General features: G+C 46.7%; 1 protein-coding gene across 5 annotated transcripts; it reads left to right on the forward strand.

Annotated features, from left to right (window-relative positions):
• The first annotated feature begins 67 nt into the window (after positions 1-67).
• Positions 68-18,102, forward strand: ZBTB5 (zinc finger and BTB domain containing 5). 5 transcript variants are annotated; one of them, XM_037373133.1, is made up of 5 exons: positions 68-216; positions 9,616-10,661; positions 11,243-12,349; positions 12,867-13,005; positions 13,138-18,102. In XM_037373133.1, exons 3-5 carry the CDS (start codon positions 12,277-12,279, stop codon positions 15,164-15,166), a joined length of 2,241 nt encoding a protein of 746 aa, XP_037229030.1. In that variant the 5' UTR covers positions 68-216; positions 9,616-10,661; positions 11,243-12,276; the 3' UTR covers positions 15,167-18,102. The 5 variants fall into 5 exon arrangements, with proteins under 5 accessions (XP_037229030.1, XP_037229033.1, XP_037229034.1 ...); XM_037373134.1 differs by lacking the exon at positions 68-216 and having other exon boundaries at positions 2,193-10,661; XM_037373136.1 differs by lacking the exons at positions 11,243-12,349; positions 12,867-13,005 and having other exon boundaries at positions 9,616-9,693.
• Positions 18,103-18,606: the final 504 nt, after the last annotated feature.

Below are 18,606 nucleotides of genomic sequence, written 5' to 3' on the forward strand. Positions count from 1 at the left end.
CGGTCGGGTGGGCGGGGTCGCGGCGCCGGTGGGCTGCTGCGCGATGGCGTCACTTCCGGCCGCCGGCGCGGCCGCCGCAGCAGCGCAGGACCCGTGGGGGCGGAGCCTCGGGAGCGGGGGACGGGGCCGCAGGGCCGAGGACGACGGCTGCGCCCGGCCCTGCCCGGCCCTTCCCGCCCAGAGAGAAGAGGCAGCGGGGAGGGGCGGGCACCTCAGGTGAGTGGGGCCGCTGCCGGGCCTGGCAGGCGACGGCGCAAGACACCGGGGGGGCGGTCGGGGGGCGCGGCGGGTGACGTGGGCGGCCGGGCCGGGCGGAGCGGGGAGCCCTCGCTGCCCCTTGCCGGCTTCCGCCGCGCCGCCCTGAGCCACCTGGGAGCCCCGCGGGAGGGTGGAGGCGGGCTGCCCGCCGCCCCGGTGCGTGCAGGAGATCGGCCCGGGGGCGGGGAGCGCGGCTGTGCTGTGTTGGGGGGGAGGCCGGCGGACAGCATGCGAACCGGTGGCGGCGGCGCTTCTCCCGGGCCCCCGGTTCCCTTCGCGGGGTTTCCGCCTGCCGGGCACTGGAGGTTTCAGTGGGGCTTGTTCAGGCGTGGGCTTGCGGCGGGCAGGGCCGGGCCGTCCCGTGAAGAGCCCGGCGGTGGTCGGTCGGGCCTTCCACCAGGAGCCGGTGGAACGGAGCTGGAGCCTGGCCTCTGCCTCGGGACTCGTTGGCCCCGGCCTGGTCACGGCACGCCAAACCGCGTGGCGGAGTGCGAGATGCTGCGTTCGGCAGGGAATCCCTGGAGGGCCACCTTGTGTTCACGGCGATGCCCGTGTAAGATAAGAAATGAAATACGTGAAATGTGGTTTTAACAGCTGGGGATGCAAGGATGGGGCGCAGATGCTGTCGCCAGTCTTGAGAGGGGCGTAGTGTTGGAGATCCCAGGTGATAATATAAAAAAAAAAAAAAAAGGCATAACTCAGTTTCTCAGAGCAGTGCATCCCATGCATTCAGGATTCTATGCAGGAACAACAGCATTTCTTATCTGTCTGTTAACTTCATGTTCTGGAATTTTCAGAGAAGCGTGTTCAGATGACATGTTATAAATTGGGGTTTACTTTCTTGCGCTTGGTGTAATTACTGACTCGTAGCTCATCTTGTGGAGGACAGCATACAGATGGAGTGGCGTTACCCGTACTGTTGGTGTACAAAAGTTCCGCGTGCACCGGTTGCTGCCCTGCAATGGATGTCTTATCTCTGTGGTGTTGACTTCACTAGCTTCCAGTTTTTCTCATGGTTGTGCTAGTGAAGGCAAACTCCGCGGGGGTCAGTGGTCAGACTGGAGCTTGTGTTGCACTGTGCTGTAAACCCATATGTTATAAAGAAATGGTAGACCTGAAGTGGCGTCTGTGTGGAATTGGAGAAGGAAATCACCACCTCGGAACTTGACAAAAAGCAGCTTCATTTTTTCCTTCATCTTTCAAAAATTACTCGGCAGTAATTTAGTTAATTTAGCGTGATATGTTCAAATCACAGAAATTGTTATCCTTTAGCGTGACTTTTAAGCAGTGATTAAGGTGATGTTTTTTGAAATTCATTCGTCTATGCTTGTATTGGGTTTGCATGGCGTGGTTTTGGTAGCAGGGGAGCTACAGGAATGGCTTCTGTGAGAAGCACTTAGAAGCTTTCCCCATGGCTTTTACGATGGAGCCAGCGCCAGTTGGCTCCAAGGCTGATCCACTGCTGGCCAAGGCCAACCCAAAGCCCACCAGCAACAGTGGTAGTGCCTCTGGGATAACGTATTTAAGGAGGGGGGTGGGGGGGTGGGGGGGTGGAACCTGTGCAACAAATTGCAGCCGGAGAGATGAGTGAGAATATGCGAGGAGAACAACTCTGCAGACACTCAGGTCTGCGCAGGAGGCCATGAGGTGCTCCAGGCACTGGAGCAGAGATTTTCCAGCAGCCTGTGGTGAAGCCCACGGTGTGAGGTAGGCTGTCCACCCTCAGGCCGTGGAGGCCCACAGTGGAGCAGATCCCCACCTGCAGCCGGAGAGGGCCCCCCACCAGAGCAGAGGGATGCTCGAAGGAGGCTGTGACCCATGGGCAGCCCACGCTGGAGTGGGCTCCTGGCAGGACCTGTGGTCCCGTGGAGAGAGGAACCCAGGCTGGAGCAGGTTTGCTGGCAGGACTTGTGAAACCGTGGGGACCCACACTGGAGCAGGCTGTGCCTGAGGGGCTGCACCCCACGGAAAGGACCCACGCTGGAGCAGTTGGTGAAGAACTGCAGCCTGTGGGAAGGACTCACACTGGAGAGGTTTGTGAAGGACACTTTCCCATGGGAAGGCCCCCATGCCGGAGCAGGGGAAGACTGTGAGGAGGATGGAGCGACAGAGATCAAGTGTTACAAACTGACCGCAATCCCCATTGTGGTGCTCAAGGGGGAGGAGATAAAAAGAGCTGGGAGTGAAGCTGAGCTCAGAAAGAAGGGTGGAGGGAGAAGGTGCGTTTAGTTTTGTTGTTCTTTCTATCCTACTCTGGTATTTATCAGCAATAAATAAAATTAATCTTTCCCAAGTAGAGTGTTTCGGATGGTAATTGGTGAGTGCTCTCCCTGTCCTTATCTCAGCCTGCAAGATTTTCATCTTACTTTCTCCACTGTCTTGCTGGGGAAAGGGAGCGAGAGAGTGACTGGGTGGGTGTCTGATCAGCCCTCCGCAATGTCAAAACAGAACTGTGCGGTGCCTCCGTGTAGATATTTTCCCTTCCGAGGGTAAAAGGATGATGTTAGAAAATGAGGTTTTTAAATGAGTTTGGGAAGATCAGAAGCGGATAATTCAACAGGTCTCATTTGAAATGCAGTAGTCACCTACTGAATCAGTTGTGTGGATAGAGTTATTTGCTTAGGCTGAAGATGTGTAATACTAATGAATCCATTGTGGTCATGGCAAACTAATATTTGTTACTTCAATCTAAAACATTTCCTGGCAAAAATAGATTATTCATTGCGCAGTTAACCCTGGCTTCCTTGGGGTTAAAATCTTAGGCAAAGGAGTCACCAAGGAGCATGGCTGGATCGGGTTGTTTAAAATTCTTGAATCTCTGGTACATGGTGAAGTTGAAGAGCTAGATTTAGAAATCATCGCTGTATTGAGCAAGAAGACGGCATGCTGGCACTGAGCTGTCTGTGGCTGCCCTTTCTTGTGGCATCCTTGCCTGCACACATTTGGTTCTGCGTGGTGTTTGTGGTTTGATTCTTGAATGGGGGGTGATGGCAGGCAGAAGAAGCTGGCAGATGTCTTTCCTTTGCAGTGCTGGCCATTCTTGCGAAAGGACGATGACAGTTACAGAGACTGACGTGGTGTCATGAACCTCAGGAGAGGTCTTCTGAACTGATAACGTAACTGTGAGTTTAGATCAGTCCTTGGTGGTGGTAGTTCACCTTCCCGTACCCTTAAATGGCTTTACTGCCAGTTCTGTGAAGCAGCATTCTCTGCTTTTCCCTTTGTAAATAAATCAAATAGGGATATTGCCCAAACAGCTTTCTTCAGGTGTTTCAGTGTGCAATGCCTAAAACCCTGTGTTGCTCTTGGGAATTGTCTCATATTAGACGCAGGTTTTTAACTTCCTAAGATCAAGGACAGAATCCATGAACTGTTTCTTAATGATACCTAGAAAACACTGTGCTTTTTTTATAAGTTGACCAGAAAAGCATGTCGGCCCTTTTTAAGAGAGACCAATGCCTGTGAAAGCTATGGTACTGACCCTGAAGTCCAATTGGTGAAGGGAATTCGCCAGGAATTAAAAGGGAACAAGTGTTCAGTCTGTTCTGAATATACAGCATTACAGGTGTGTTAAATAGTGGAACTACAACAGAGAAACAGCCCCCCTGGTGACAAGCTGAGATGGCACATCAAAATGCAGGAGTGGGGTTTTTTGCTCTCCTCCTGTGTGTCTTCTCCGAAGTATCACACTGCGCTGTGGGATCTGGATGCACAGAGATGCGTCACAGGGCTGGGAGGAGGTGAGTGGAAATGTCAGGAAGCAGGAGGATGCCCTGTCGCAGGTGGTGTCCCTTTCTTCAGATAACTAGGTGTCCAAGAAAACTCGTCTTTTTTTTTTAGGAAGCTTTTTGTTGCTCCTTTCAAAGATGCTCTTTGCAACTGGCAAGCTGTGCTGTTACTCTTTGTTAATGAGTTAGTGTTGCCATGAGTTTGACTGTCTATTTACAGTACCATTCGGATGATGAGAAAATACTAAGCCATGTGCTAATCTCTTACTGTTCTCTGGAGGGCTGATGCAACTTGCAGCGGCATTTGCAGTGCAGTTTATCCTTTCTGATTCTTACATGAGTTGTAACTCGTTGTCCCTGACAATAAATAGAGAGATAAACTGTGTGAGTTAAACTATATATAAAACCTGGCTAAGGAAATGCCTAAAATGAGATACTGTAAGCTCAGTGTCAGTCATGAAAGTCACTAGTTGCAGATGTGTCTCGTCAGACGCACACAAAAAATGCCTTTCATGGCTGGCACTCAACATTGTCACATGCATGAAAGCAGTGTAACACTGAAGCCTACTTCAGTTGTATGGGGCAAATCCAGAAATCGTTTTGACTGTTAACTAAAATTCCACCATATGTTTGGCTTGAAAACACTCTTAGAGCAGAGAATGCACACACTGCGTGTTTCAAAGTGACAAAACTTGCTGGAGGTGTCAAAGAAAGTGAAGATTTACATTTCTTCCTTCCTCTACTCTCCCACTGTCCCGCTGACTTGTTAAAAAAACGGATAGAACCGATAGAAAGTTTTCTAAAGGAACGTTTGTATCGCTGACTCCTATCTAGATTTATGTTTGTTATTTCAGTCTTCAGCGGAGCTTTTTTTAAGATTTTTTTTATTCCAAGCACAATGGTTAAACACAGTACAAGTATATTGTAACATTTTGTAAAATGTAATTTAAGCGAAGAGGCAAGCAGTTACTAATATTATATTGGCGTACTCTCAGGTTTTGACTATATGCCAAGGATTCTTGCAGGCTTAGTACCTACAATATCGAATGCGTTTAAATACAGGTTGTTGGAAATGAGGTTTGAGGTGCAAGTAATAAATTGCCCTTCATTTATCTGATAAGGAAAACCCAAATGCCTAGTCCAAAGTCTGCAGTACTGTGTTTGAATGTAAGATTTCTTCTGATGCCATTCTGCTGAATGGTATATCTGAGGCAGCTTTTATTGTTGGGTTTAATCACACAAAATGAATTCCTCCACAGACTTTTAAAAGCTTCTTTAGGGAGCAACTTGAGGTTCTCTTTGAATATTTTGTTTGTTTGACTTCTTGACAGTGTCTCAGGATTGCAGTGTAATCTAAACTGTGCCCTTTAGTATGGGACATAGTAAAAAACACTTAAGTAGATCATTGTACAGAGTTGCTGTTTTTCACACCGTTTTATAGTGAGTTTAACTTTTTTTAAAGAAATGAGAGAAAAAGTTTTTGATTCTGCAGTAGTTTCAGTGCAAGTGTACTTAAATACTTGCCGTGTCTCCTCTTGCTGCAGCTTAAGTATTAGAGCAGGGGGATTTGCTGGGAAAAGGGACTGTAAGTCTGCATAGTACTGTCAGTGCTCATCATTCAAGAAATAAAAAGAAATCATAGGAAGAAACAATTACTATTAAAAGTAGTAGAAATATGTGCTAATAAAACCTGGAATTCTGCTGGAGAAATCGATAGTGTCCCTTCTCTCCTGCCACGTGGTTTTGTTACCAGCTGTCCCTTGTGTCTCCTACCTGCCTGCCTGGGCTGTGTGTGCAAACTGGCCAGCTGGCTGAATTTGGTTTTGGGTGTTTTGTGTTGTTTAAGAGAATAAGGGAATTAAGCATGACTTGGTGAAAAGCGGTCCTTATAATTTGGCTGCTTCTGTAACCAGACACCAACTTCCGCAAAAAAAAAGAAGGGGATTCAGCACCTAGTCTCCACTTTGTAAAATTGGTTGGAGTTGACAGACAGACCCAGAGGTTAATATCTAATGGAAAATTAATGAACCGGCTGTGTGATTGTAAAGCGTAGGTCTTTTTTTTTCCCTAGAATTTGAGAACGCTTGCACATCATCTTCCCCATTAGGTATTTTTAATCCTGATGCTTTCTTAACATGGAAAGCTTAGTTTAAGAAATCTAAGCCCTATCTCCATCTGTATACATGAGGAATGTGCCACCAGGAATGTTTGGTTACGGGGCTCTAGCTCCTCTGCACAGCCCCAAAGGAGCTTGAAAACACAAGGACAGGAGTGGGAGCCCCGTGGGGCTGCTTGTAAGCCCATTCCTGGAGCTAGCCCGTCACAGGCCCATCTCTGCTAGCCCAGAGGAGCACAGGCACAGGTGGGAACCCCCCTGAGAAAGGGAGAAAAGGAGCACGTTGTTCAAGCCCCTGCCAGGGCAGTCCCAGCCCAGCCTCTGCCCAGTGTCCTGTTGTGCTAAGGGAGATGCTGCCTGCTGTCGGGACAGATGGGCTGCAGGGAACGCCAGGTTGGGATCCCGCAGGATGGTTAGGGGTGAAACCAAAAGTGAGGGAAAAGAGGAGTTAAGGGATTTGGGGACGAACAGGTGTGGAAATAGAGAGGGGTAAAGGAATAAAAAGGGCCGGTCGCGTTGCGTGTAGGCAGTTGGCTCGTCAGTGCACTTGCCTGGCCATGTCCTGCACCTGGTCAGTGCTGTCTGTCCTGCTCCTTATCAAATTCCTTCCTGGTTGTGTCCTGGGTGAGGTCTCTCTGCCTGATACGAGCACAGCCACAAGGCAGAGGGTCCCTTTGTCCGTGGGGCATTGACTGGAGCAAGTGCAGCTGTGCGGGTGTCTGATGGCCGGTGAAGCTCAACCTGGATGAGCCGGTGAAGTGGCCTGGGAGCAAAGGCGGGGGTGTCCATGGATCCCTAAGGGCAGCACTGGGTGTGAGAGTGCCTGTGTCTACAGGGACAGCACCATGGTGGGGTCAGCTGTGGGACCAGAGGAGTCTTGGCTGGCTCTGTGGACTTGTGACAGTCCGTACCAGCAACTGGAGCCAGGTTGTTGCCTGCCTGCAGGCTAGGGGTGGGGAGACTGGGGACCAGCAGGCAGCTACTGGGAGGGCCAACTGCCGGAGGGGGTCTACCTCGTATGCCTGTATGGATGTTCGCACTGGTGGACTTCCACCCTGCCCAGGCAGAGAGGGAAGCTGAACGAGGCCTCTGGTTCTGCCCATGTGTGAGTGCTGAGTGTCTCTTGTAGTGTGTACATGTGCTCTGTGCATTTGTGCCTGCTGGGGATGCGTCTTCTCCTGCTCTCCTGCTGTCTTCTCCTGCTGGGACCTGGGGATATTTAGCAGCAGCAGCAGCCTCGCCTCTCATGGGCTGTTTGATTTGCTGTGATATGATCTCCACTAGCGGTTTCAGTATCTATTGAGCACGCTTTTTATCAAAGTTTAATTACCTTTTTAAGGATGTAATCCAAATGCTAGGGAGAAAACGCTGCTTTACTTGTTTTCTAGCCAATTAATGTTACATTAAAAAAAATCTGTCGTTCCTTTGTCAAACTCTACTGAAATTACCAAAGCAAACTGTCAAATAGAAAGCCAGAGAGGTAAACCTCGTGTATGTAAAACCATGCCTCCGGTGACTTGTGGTTTAGTGCCTTCCCAGGTAGAGGTGGTGTCTGAATATTTAATAGCTCTCAATTAATTTTTCTTCAGTGACTCTTATGTATTCACGTGTACTTGCCCATGGCGAAGAGTTTTGTCGCTTTACTGTGTTACGTGGAGGAGTGTTTCTTTGGTTCTGACCTTGCTGGTTTCATTTCTTAAGCCTTAGTCCAAGAAGAGGCAGAACAGTTGTTTTCCAGTCAGTATTTCGTAGATGGTTTTTCATTGCTTGCCCTTAAAATTTTCCTGGCTCATGACTAGTTGTATTTGTAGGAAAACTACTTGCCACTAAACAATTTGGTATAGTTTCTTTTCGTTTGTGGTAATTTGATTATAAAACTAAGCTGTTCCCTCTCCCGCTGCTCTCCAAAAGGCTGCTGGGACTCGGTGTCTGCCGTTTGTACCACTGATGCCTCCCCTGAGTCGCACTGACTGGGTCTGATTCAGCAGGAGGTTTCATCTAACATTCCCTGGGTCCCCAGGATGTGAACTGGAGCTGGTTGTGAGCCTCACGAAAGCTGCACGCTGGCCGCTGAAACCACTCACTGCTCAGCTGGGAGCATCTCTTGTCTTTCATCTGAATGGGCTTTCACACAGCCGTGAGATGGGATGTCACCCATCGTGTGCTGGAGGTGTTGGGTTGTTTGAAAGGGGACTGATGGGGATGTGCAGCCCACAGGTGGTTCAGCGGAGTCTTTATGGCCAGCTCTTGCTGAAAGACGGGCTATCACTGAAGCAGGAGGGAAAGACAGACTGAATCTGCATCTCCAGAAATACGCCACCCCTTTATTTTGATACTGACTTAGGTGCGTTGCGTGTATTTAGTAACCTGAAGCAGCTGATATCTCACCGAATGTGGTCTGTGGATATAATGTAGTATATACCGCTCAGCCTAGTTTTATAACTTTTAATTGATCTTGTGCAAGATCTCAGCTCCACTCTGCGGTCCGTTTGTTGATTCTGGTTCAAGGACTTCAGCCTTTATAGTGTAGTAAAAGTTAAATACCAAGCCAAATTAATGTTATTTGAAGCAAAAGTGGGGTTTGTCTTGTTTCAGGTGCATGAAGGATGCACTCGCTTTTGGTGACTGTAAGCCAGTACTCTTTGGGTTCTAAAGTCCCTATTCATTGCTCAAAAGAATGAGTTTTGGCTGTTTTCTCGGGTTCGGGTACACGTTGCTGCCTGGGCAAGAAGACATCGGACCATCCCTGTAACCTAGCTTCCTTTCTGGAGTCTGGCTCAATCTTCTTGCTGATGTGAGATCCTGTCCTCATGTTCAGCATTTTCCACCTCCAGTCTTCTCTGGGCATTGGTTCAAAGGCTTTATTACAAAGCATTTTGTAATACCTTTGTATTACCACCTCCTGGGATTGGCTCGATAGGGGCAAGGCATGAGCGAACTCTCGAGTATTTGATAATCCTTTACGGTGCATTTCCTAGAATGACCTAAAGCAGTGCACAGACTGGGAACTGCTGGGGTGCTCGTGAACAGCTTGCTTCTTGACAACCCTTGAAGCTGGAGCGGTCTCTGCTGGGCCCTGTGCTTTTTTCCGCAGGATGGAGATTTACTGACCTGCCTTTTAGCTGGTGGTGCTAATGGTTCATCACTGACACGTTTTGGAAAGTAGTACCACGGCGTCTGCCAGTTGTGCTCCTTAGGGAAAGGAGATCCCTTGCCTCTCCTGGTGTGGTGGGTGCCTGGCATTTTCTGGCGAGTCTGCCAGCGGGCTGTAGCATTGTATGCTGTGCAGATCTGCTCTACGCGTAGTCGTGCAAGTGTGAAATGGTTCTTTGGAGCTGTTGATATTGACTTGAGAATGAAGTGAAAAGAAAGTTGACCAGCATCCAGGCCCCACAAGAGCGCACTGATGCTATAGTGATGGTACTGTGAATGGAGCAAGAGTTTCTTGTTGCTCTGGCAACTGTTGCCCCTACCCCCCATCTCCTCCTCCTCCTGTCTCCACATTCCCCCTAGGTGCTGCGGTTTAGTCCCTTTCCTGTGAAGCCAAGGACAAAGTGTTATCACTCACATAACACCTGGCCCATCTCAGAGGTGAGTGAAAGAATTGTTCGGCAGTCTCCTCTCAACTTTCCAGAAACGGCCGGCTGAGGGGAAGCTTTCCTCACAGAGGAGGTCATGCCTGCACGGTGCTTGCTGGAACGAAGGAGGCCAGGAGTATTTTTAACCAGGTGTGCCGGAGCTCAGAAGTCAGACAGCGATGTGGCAGCACTGTTCACAAAACAGCCCTGGCCTCTGCCACATTCCAGATGCTTCCTGCCGGGACTTGTGGCTGTTGTCACAGGTTCCCCGTCTTCCTTTTGTCTGCCTGCCTGCCTGAGGTCACAGAGTTTCAGTTTGCGCCTCCCTTCTCCTACGACACCAAGAAGCATTTCCTCACTTTCCCTCTTGTTGCGTTTCTCTTGGAGAAAATGCGTAGAAATAATAACTCCGCAGTTCCAAGGTTTTGTCTCGCTTAACATACTTTTGTTTGAAAATGTCATCTTATTTTTCATGTCAAATACACATTGGTATTGAAAGATAAATAAAATCACCTGTTACCTGTATTGCTATTTCTTCTTTTAAAAAAAAGTGGCAAGCTCAAATTCTTCTGTTTTATTACATAACTATATAGAGATAAGGAAGATGTATTTAATCTATTTATGGTGCTTATTTCAGGCATCATAGCCTTAGTGCTGCCAAATTACAGGATTTTTGATGCTGCTGGTAAGCCGGAACCCTCACCATTGCTGGAAGGCATAAACTGTAATTTATTTATTTATTTCATCTTTTTAAAATACACAGGCACTAATTACAGATTTTTGCCAGCAGAATTTTTTGCCTTTTCAGCGTTTAGGTAAAACTCTGGTTCTTCACGAGCCTGTATCCTTTGGAGAGGGGGCAGGGGTCTTTGTGCAGTGGACTAGGTGGTTAAATCTTTTTCTGGCAAAGAGCTGCAAAGTACGTGTTGATGACAAGAAGTGTTGCTCTGGCCACCCCTTCCATAGCTATTGGAGGCACTGGTAAGTTTTGAGTGAGGAGGTTAAGTATTTTAAGTCCAGCACTGGTTATACCTGTGGGCCTGCTAGAAAAGGGGGGAGCCTGGCTTTGTAACCTTACTGTTACTTTTTTTTTGCTTTTTGCTGCTCTGATAGTTACCCAGCATGTGTTCAGCTCGTGCTTGTCCCACTCTCTGCCAGTGGATGGTGTGACTGGGAAACGTCACTCCACCCCAGGCCCAGCCTGAGCTTCTTCTGGGGTCTGGGGGGGATTCGGTCTGACAGGCCGTGGAGAGGGAGCAAGTGGGGTTGGCGTGCAGTGTCGTGGTTTAACCCCAGCCAGCAGCCACGCAGCCACTTGCTCTCTCTCCCCCTCACCCAGAGGGATGGGGAAGAGAATGGGAAAGGAATGTAAAACTCAAGGGTTGAGATAAGAACAATTTAATAGGTAAAGCGAAAGCAAGCAAGCAGGGAATTCCTTCCCCACTCCCCACGGGCAGGCAGGCTCAGCCATCCCAGGGCAGCCGGGCTCCATCACGTAACGGGTACTCGGGAAGACAAACGCCATAATGCCAAATGTCCCCCCTTCCTCCTCCTTCCCCCAGGGTATATACTCAGCATGACGTCCCACGGTATGGAATCCCTCTCTGGCTGGCTTGGGTCACCTGTCCTGGCTGTGTCCCCTCCCCATGTCCCGTGCCCCCCCAGCCCTCTGGCTGGCAGGGCCCAAGGAACTGAGAAGTCCTTGATTTAGTAGAAACATCACCCAGCAACAACTAAAACCGTCACTGTCCTGTCAACGCTGTTCTCGCATCAGAGCCAAAACACAGCACTGTACTAAGAAGAAAATTAACTCCATCCCAGCTGAAACCAGGACACACAGGTAGTGAGGGCACACACCGCATGGGTTTACTTCATTTCCAAATGCAAAAACCTAACCTCGTGCTGCTTGCAGAATAACTCCTGAACGAGTTCCAAAGAAGTGTCTTCTTCGTAACAGAGGATCAAGAACTGTCCTGCTTTCCTAGCACTTGACGTGCTAGTGGTGATAATGCGAGGCGGGGGAAGATTGCAGAGTTACTTCCCTCCTTTGAGCGGAGTTGCTGCCAGAAGCCAAGGGATCTCTCTAATTCTGCAGCTGCCAGCTTGCATATGCAGAAATGTGTAAATCCGTTGTGATCTTGTGTGTGTTGCTTGGCTTTTTGGCCCTTACCAGCACGTGTCCGGCCTGCCTTGCCTCCCTCCCTGCCTTTTTTTGCCTTGCAGCGCAGCAGAGTACAGAGCCTTGAGTTCCTGCAGGCTGAGGGAGCCTTAGTGGCAACGTGCTGCTGCTGCTCCTCCATCCCTGCCATCTCGATAGCTGAGGTTTTGCTTTTTCTGCTGATCCTTCCAAGTAAATAGTTAATAGACAGCCCTCCAGGTGAACAAAATTCCAAAGTAATGAACAACCTACATCAACAGCTGTACCTGCTTTCCTCTGAATGAATGTGCGTACTTGGCAGCCACTGTCTCTGGCCTGAGCATACCTTCTGAGCAAAGCTGGTGTGTAAAGCGAAACACCTGGGAAGAGTTTGAAAGAAAATGTTATTTCTGAGCGAACCATTCTTTCCTGGTCCAGCATGACTATGGGAAACCTTGTATGCAGATTATTCACATAGCTTGTGACTTTGCACAGACCAAGAAGGTTTGTAAGAAACTTCTTCAAAATAAAGGTATGGAGACGGCTTTTAACGTTGACAGACTTTTCTGTCTCACTACAAAATAAAATAAGAAATGGGGTTTATTTTGTGGGAAAACCTGAGGACTTTTAGTGTATCCTAGCTGATAAACCACAGTCAATAAGAAAATTGTATTGCACTTTTGATAGCTAGTGGCAGTTTGCGTTAAGAGCTGACCGTTCGTTCCAGTGCAGAAGTGTCTCCCTTCTTTTCCATTAACTCTTCTTTTCTGGGTGTCTGTGTTGAAAGCAGGTACTTGAATGACAGTTCTGCACAGTAGCTGAGAAAGTGTGCAGAAAGTCATTTGCAGAAGGTGAAATTGGATTACGTGAGATGAGAATCAAAGTTCAGACTTTTCAGTGGGGGGGTTATCTAATAACGTGAGCCATTTATCAAAGGTTGCAGTAAATTATTCACAATTTTTTAAAAAAAAAAAACCACCCACAGGATTAAATGTTTTACTAAAGAGTGTGGTTTAGTTTGGACAGGTGAAATGACCTGCGTTATTCAGTTTACAGCAGAGCTCCCTGTGACACATCTGATGCTGATGTGACTGTTGCACTAGGTCAGCTCCATGGCAGAACCTGTATTTTCTTCCTTGTCCTCCTCCACAAGATTGTCAGCTTTGATACAGTACCAATGTGGCAGCAGTAAATTAAGATCAGTTATTGTTTTATCTGTCTTTCAGCTGTCATCTTTCATTTTTAAACCTGGTTTTCTTGTGGTCTGAATGGTGCTTCAGCTGTTTTTAGTATTATAGTTTCTTCTCTTTTGTTTTATAGGATCATGGATTTTCCAGGACATTTTGAGCAAATCTTTCAGCAGCTCAACTACCAGAGGCTTCATGGCCAGCTTTGCGACTGTGTCATTGTGGTGGGCAACAGGCATTTCAAAGCCCATCGCTCTGTTTTGGCAGCATGTAGCACGCATTTCCGAGCTCTGTTTACTGTAGCAGAGGGAGATCAGACTATGAACATGATTCAGCTGGACAGCGAAGTGGTGACAGCAGAAGCTTTTGCTGCTCTGATAGACATGATGTATACTTCCACACTAATGCTTGGGGAGAGCAACGTTATGGACGTCTTGCTGGCTGCTTCTCACTTACATTTGAACTCTGTTGTGAAAGCATGCAAACACTACCTTACTACCAGGACGCTGCCAATGTCTCCACCGAGTGATCGAGTTCAAGAGCAAAATGCACGCATGCAGAGGTCTTTCATGCTCCAGCAGCTTGGACTGAGCATTGTGAGCTCTGCTTTAAATTCCACTCAGAGTGCAGAGGAGCAGCCAAATACTATGAGCTCCTCGATGAGAAGTAACATTGAGCAGCGCACTACTTTTCCTATCCGTCGTCTCCACAAACGTAAACAGTCTTCTGAAGATCGGGCCAGACAGCGCATCAGGCCTGCCATGGACGAGTCTGTTTCTGACGTGACTGCAGAGAGTGGGCAGTCAGTAGTTCATTCACGGGAAGATTTCTTCTCACCAGATTCACTGAAGATTGTGGACAACTCTAAGGCCGATGCTGTTGCTGATAACCAGGAGGATAATACTATTATGTTTGATCAGTCTTTCAGTGCTCAGGAAGATGCTCAAGTGCCCAGCCAGTCTGACAACAGCGGAGGCAACATTGCACAGATGTCCATGGCATCCCAGGCAACACAGGTAGAAACCAGCTTTGACCAGGAGGCTGCTTCTGAGAAGAACAACTTCCCATGTGAGAACCCAGAGGTCAGTCTGAATGAAAAAGAGCACATGAGGGTGGTGGTGAAGTCTGAACCTTTGAGTTCCCCAGAGCCTCAAGACGAGGTGAGCGATGTCACTTCCCAAGCAGAGGGCAGCGAGTCTGTTGAAGTGGAGGGAGGAGTAGTGAGTGCAGAGAAGATAGAACTGAGTCCCGAGAGCAGCGATCGTAGCTTTTCTGACCCGCAATCCAGTACTGATAGGGTGGGAGACATCCATATTATGGAGGTGTCAAATAACCTGGAACACAAGTCTACTTTCAGTATCTCTAATTTTCTAAATAAAAGCAGAGGTGGTGGCTTCAGCGCTAGTCAAAACAGTGATGATAACATTCCAAATACCACCAGTGACTGCAGAATGGACAGTGATGCCTCTTATCTGATGAGTCCAGAGTCGGGGCCCGCTGGCGGCCATTCGTCTGCCACGGTCTCCCATGTTGAGAACCCATTTAGTGAACCTGCAGACTCTCATTTTGTTAGACCAATGCAGGATGTGATGGGGCTCCCCTGTGTACAAACATCTGGGTACCGAGCAGCAGAACAGTTCGGCATGGATTTTCCGCGGTCAGGCTTGGGCTTGCACTCCTTGTCAAGGGCAATGATGGGCTCAGTCAGAGGTGGAGCTAGCAGCTTTCCTGGGTACCGCCGCATAGCCCCCAAAATGCCTGTGGTCACTTCAGTCAGGAGCTCCCAGCTGCAAGATAACTCATCCAGTTCCCAGCTGATTATGAATGGGACCACTTCTTTTGAAAACGGGCATCCATCACAACCTGGTCCGCCACAGCTGACAAGGGCGTCCGCAGATGTCCTTTCAAAATGCAAGAAGGCCTTATCTGAGCATAATGTCTTGGTTGTAGAAGGTGCACGCAAGTATGCGTGCAAGATCTGCTGCAAGACGTTTTTGACCTTGACGGACTGCAAGAAACACATCCGTGTGCACACGGGAGAGAAGCCTTACGCCTGCCTGAAGTGTGGCAAGCGGTTCAGCCAGTCCAGCCACCTCTACAAACACTCCAAGACAACCTGCCTGAGGTGGCAGAGCAGCAACCTGCCTAGCACTTTGCTTTAATCTTCTCCACCGCAGGCCCAAAGGAAAATGCCAGTCTAGCTCCCTGAAGCACCACAGGAGTGTGAACACTATTTTCTTCGAGGCTGCAGGCTCGGAGGCTGCTCTTGTCGGTCGGTGAACGCTTCCCGTGTGATTGTGCCACACACACAGAAGTCTTGGGTCTGTCAGTTGGGGATATTACTTTACCTACCTCACAGGGGTGTTGTGAGGCTTAAGCAGCTGTAAGCAAAGAACCTGGAGATCTTCAGAAGTCGCACTGTAGGTGGGTGAAGTGTTGGCTACAACGTACGTTCAGGCCTTGGGCTGCCGGGGATACAATCCCTAAAGCTAAGCAGTTCCTTTGCAGGGCAGAGGGGTGAGAACGTAGTAGTTATCTCATGAAGTAGCACGTTTTCAACAACGAGAAACTGAAGTGCAAATTTCCTCTTTTTTTTTTTTTCTCCCCCCCCCCCCCCCAAAGTATTTTGTAAAAGTGAAAGCATTTTAAAAAATGACCTGTAAAACAAGTTGCTGCATTATGTATGGACAGTAGTGGCAGAGCTGTTAACTGGAACTAACGCAGAGTGCATATCTTTAAAAGAGAAGAACAACTTTGGATGCACCCGTCTTGACATAATGCTTTAAAATATGCTAATTATAAAGATAGTTCTAGGGTTATGAATGTATGTTAGGCTGTTTTGTAGTAAAGGACACTGTGTAAGGAAGGTGCTTAAATTAAATCCCAGACAAGTAACTTTTGGACTGCCAAATGTATATAGATACTTCGAATACAGCAAGATCTGGATGTTTGATTTTATTTTTTTTTTTCTGTAGAAACTTGTATTAAGTGGTAAGTGAAGTACTGTTTCTTGTTTGTGCTATTCTTAGCAGTATTTTAACCGATTTGTATCTCCTATGTTAAAATTATCTATCCACAGAAGTCTGAAAAAGAGCTTGTCTTTGTCTGCTTTGTTATTTTGAAGGAGAGAGAGAATTTGTGATGGCTTTTTTTACTGTGTAAGATAGTCTCTTGCTGTTTCCAGATGCTGATAGTCAATCTGATCCCCGATATTGCATAAGTATATTGTCCTTTTCGGACACGCTTACCTTCTGGCTTTAATTTCCTCCTCTGTACACTTACTTAATTTCCTTCACAACTATAGATTGTTCCTCGTATCAAACCAGTCAGGAATGATCCTCATTTGCCATATTTATTTATGCCGCTATAAAATGTAGTTGTTAAACACACTCTTTCCACTTAGTGTCACAAATGTACTTTTTCACATAAATTAAAAAAAAAAGCGCATAAATTTAATTTTAAAAAATAGCACTTTGTATGGCAAAAAATCAGTGATTGTTATTCTTGAAGTGAATTGTGTAAACCTTATTTTAATTTCCTCTTCTTTGATACCGTTGTAACTAGTACTGTCTGCAGTCTTTTTTTAAGATGCAAATGAATTAACTACTGGTGTTCAGCATGTTGGGTTTCTGAATAAAATTTTGGAGCACTTGTGCTGATAAATGTTGCTGTACCATATAGGAGTTGGGTCAAGGCTGCAGCATGTCTGCTGCTTAGGAGAGACAGAGGATTTGCATTTCCTGGTATCTTAAGTCACAGAACAACAGCTTTCCGTTAATACAAAAAAAAAAAAAAAAATTGCAAACCTTCCCCTCTTTTATTTTATTCTGTATAGCAAATGCATTTTGTGTGATGACATTCAGCAGTTTTATGGAGTTTGTGCTACCTAATAGTTTGCCTTCTTAAACGTCTTGGATTTATATTTGGATAAACTGAAAATAAAATCCTTATCCATAGTTCTGTAGGTCATTTAGCGGGATGAACTATCAAAACTGTGGAAGCATAGAAACCAAACAGTCATTGTCAGACCAAAGGAAATACGGAAATTTTTCTGTACTTGGCTTTATGTGAAACAGTAATCCACTAATGAAGAAATGTGTCTTCATCTCTAATTACAGTGCTTCACATGAAAAAAAAAAAAAAAAAGCCAAATGTCTGTCAATGTGTTACTTGCGCCTCGAGCGTACAAAGTAAACAGGAACATGGAAACATAGTGAATGGATTAATTCCTTTAAAATGTTAAGATTTTGTTACAGGATTTATTTAATGGTCATATTTCTAGCTCTTGATTTTATAGGCATTAAGGAAATGTGCTGCATTTTTTTAAAGCATTAGGATATGCCACAATTTGTTTTATAATGATTTTGATATCAGGGGACTAACAGCATTGAGCTATACTAAACAATCTCACTGAAATGTCAATAAAATGCAGTATTTTGTACTTTAATATTTTCTTGTGTTGCCTTATTAGTGACATTCTGATGGTTTCATCTTCCTTGCATTTCTAGCATGTAGTTTTAAAAATAGGGTGTTTTTTTACATTTTCTGTTTCCTATAGCACATCTGAATTCTTTGAATTCTTACAACACATAGGGATAAAACATCTATGCAAATGAGGAGATTAGAGTAACTGAGAACGAATACGAGCAGATGAACATAGTTAACTGTACCTTTTGAATGAAATTAAAATTGTAATGTTATTAGGAAATATCAGACCTTGTGCAGGAGGACTCATGTCTTTAAGAAAAAAAAATCAACTGGGAGCATTTTTGGAAGTAGCAACTTTCAATTCCATTATTCATTGCCATCTAGTGCAGCTGGAGGAGCACACTACAAACCTAGGAGCCTGTGGCTGGCTTGTCGCTTTCCTGGTCTTCCAATATGAAGCAATATCTCAAGAGTGGCATCTCCACTTAGCTATCCCCTGTTGTAAACTGAGAGTATCTCATCTCAAAGCCTGGTAACGCTGTCAAAGAGCTTATCGCTCTTGAGTTTTGTTCAGAATTTAACTTTCCAAATGCTACAGTGAGAGCTCATGTGAAGCAGTCAGTTATGTTAGTATTACGAAACGTGAAAAATAAACCCTACGTTTTTGTGCTGCTGTGTCTGACTTGATTTACTTGTTTATGTTATCCTGGTGTGTTTGCCAAAACCGTACAATGGATTGACTATAAACAAGTAATGCTTGTGTGTTAGCTGATTTGGCTCTTGGTGAGATCTTACTAGATCACTTGGCAGTGCAAAATGATCCTCTGTTGGTATCTAGGCACGCACGTAGGCATTTTTGTCCGACGAGGCCAAGCACACGCTGCTGCCCACGGCTGCCCGCCTGCTTTGTGCTGTGGCTGTGCCAGTTCTGAGAGGACACGTCGAATCACAGAATCACTGAGGTTGCAAAAGACCTTTAAGATCAAAAGATCTGACCGTTAGCCCAGGACTACCAAGCCCACACCAAACCATGTCCCCAGGCGCCGCATCTGCGTGGTTTTTTTAAACTCCCCCAGGGACGGTGACTCCACCACCTCCCTGGGCAGCCTGTGGCAATGCTTGACCACCCTTTCCGTGAAGAAATGAAGAAAAAAAAAAAAAAAAATCCTAGTAT

This window comes from Falco rusticolus, chromosome Z (genome assembly GCF_015220075.1).
Source record: "Falco rusticolus isolate bFalRus1 chromosome Z, bFalRus1.pri, whole genome shotgun sequence".
NCBI lineage: Eukaryota > Metazoa > Chordata > Aves > Falconiformes > Falconidae > Falco > Falco rusticolus.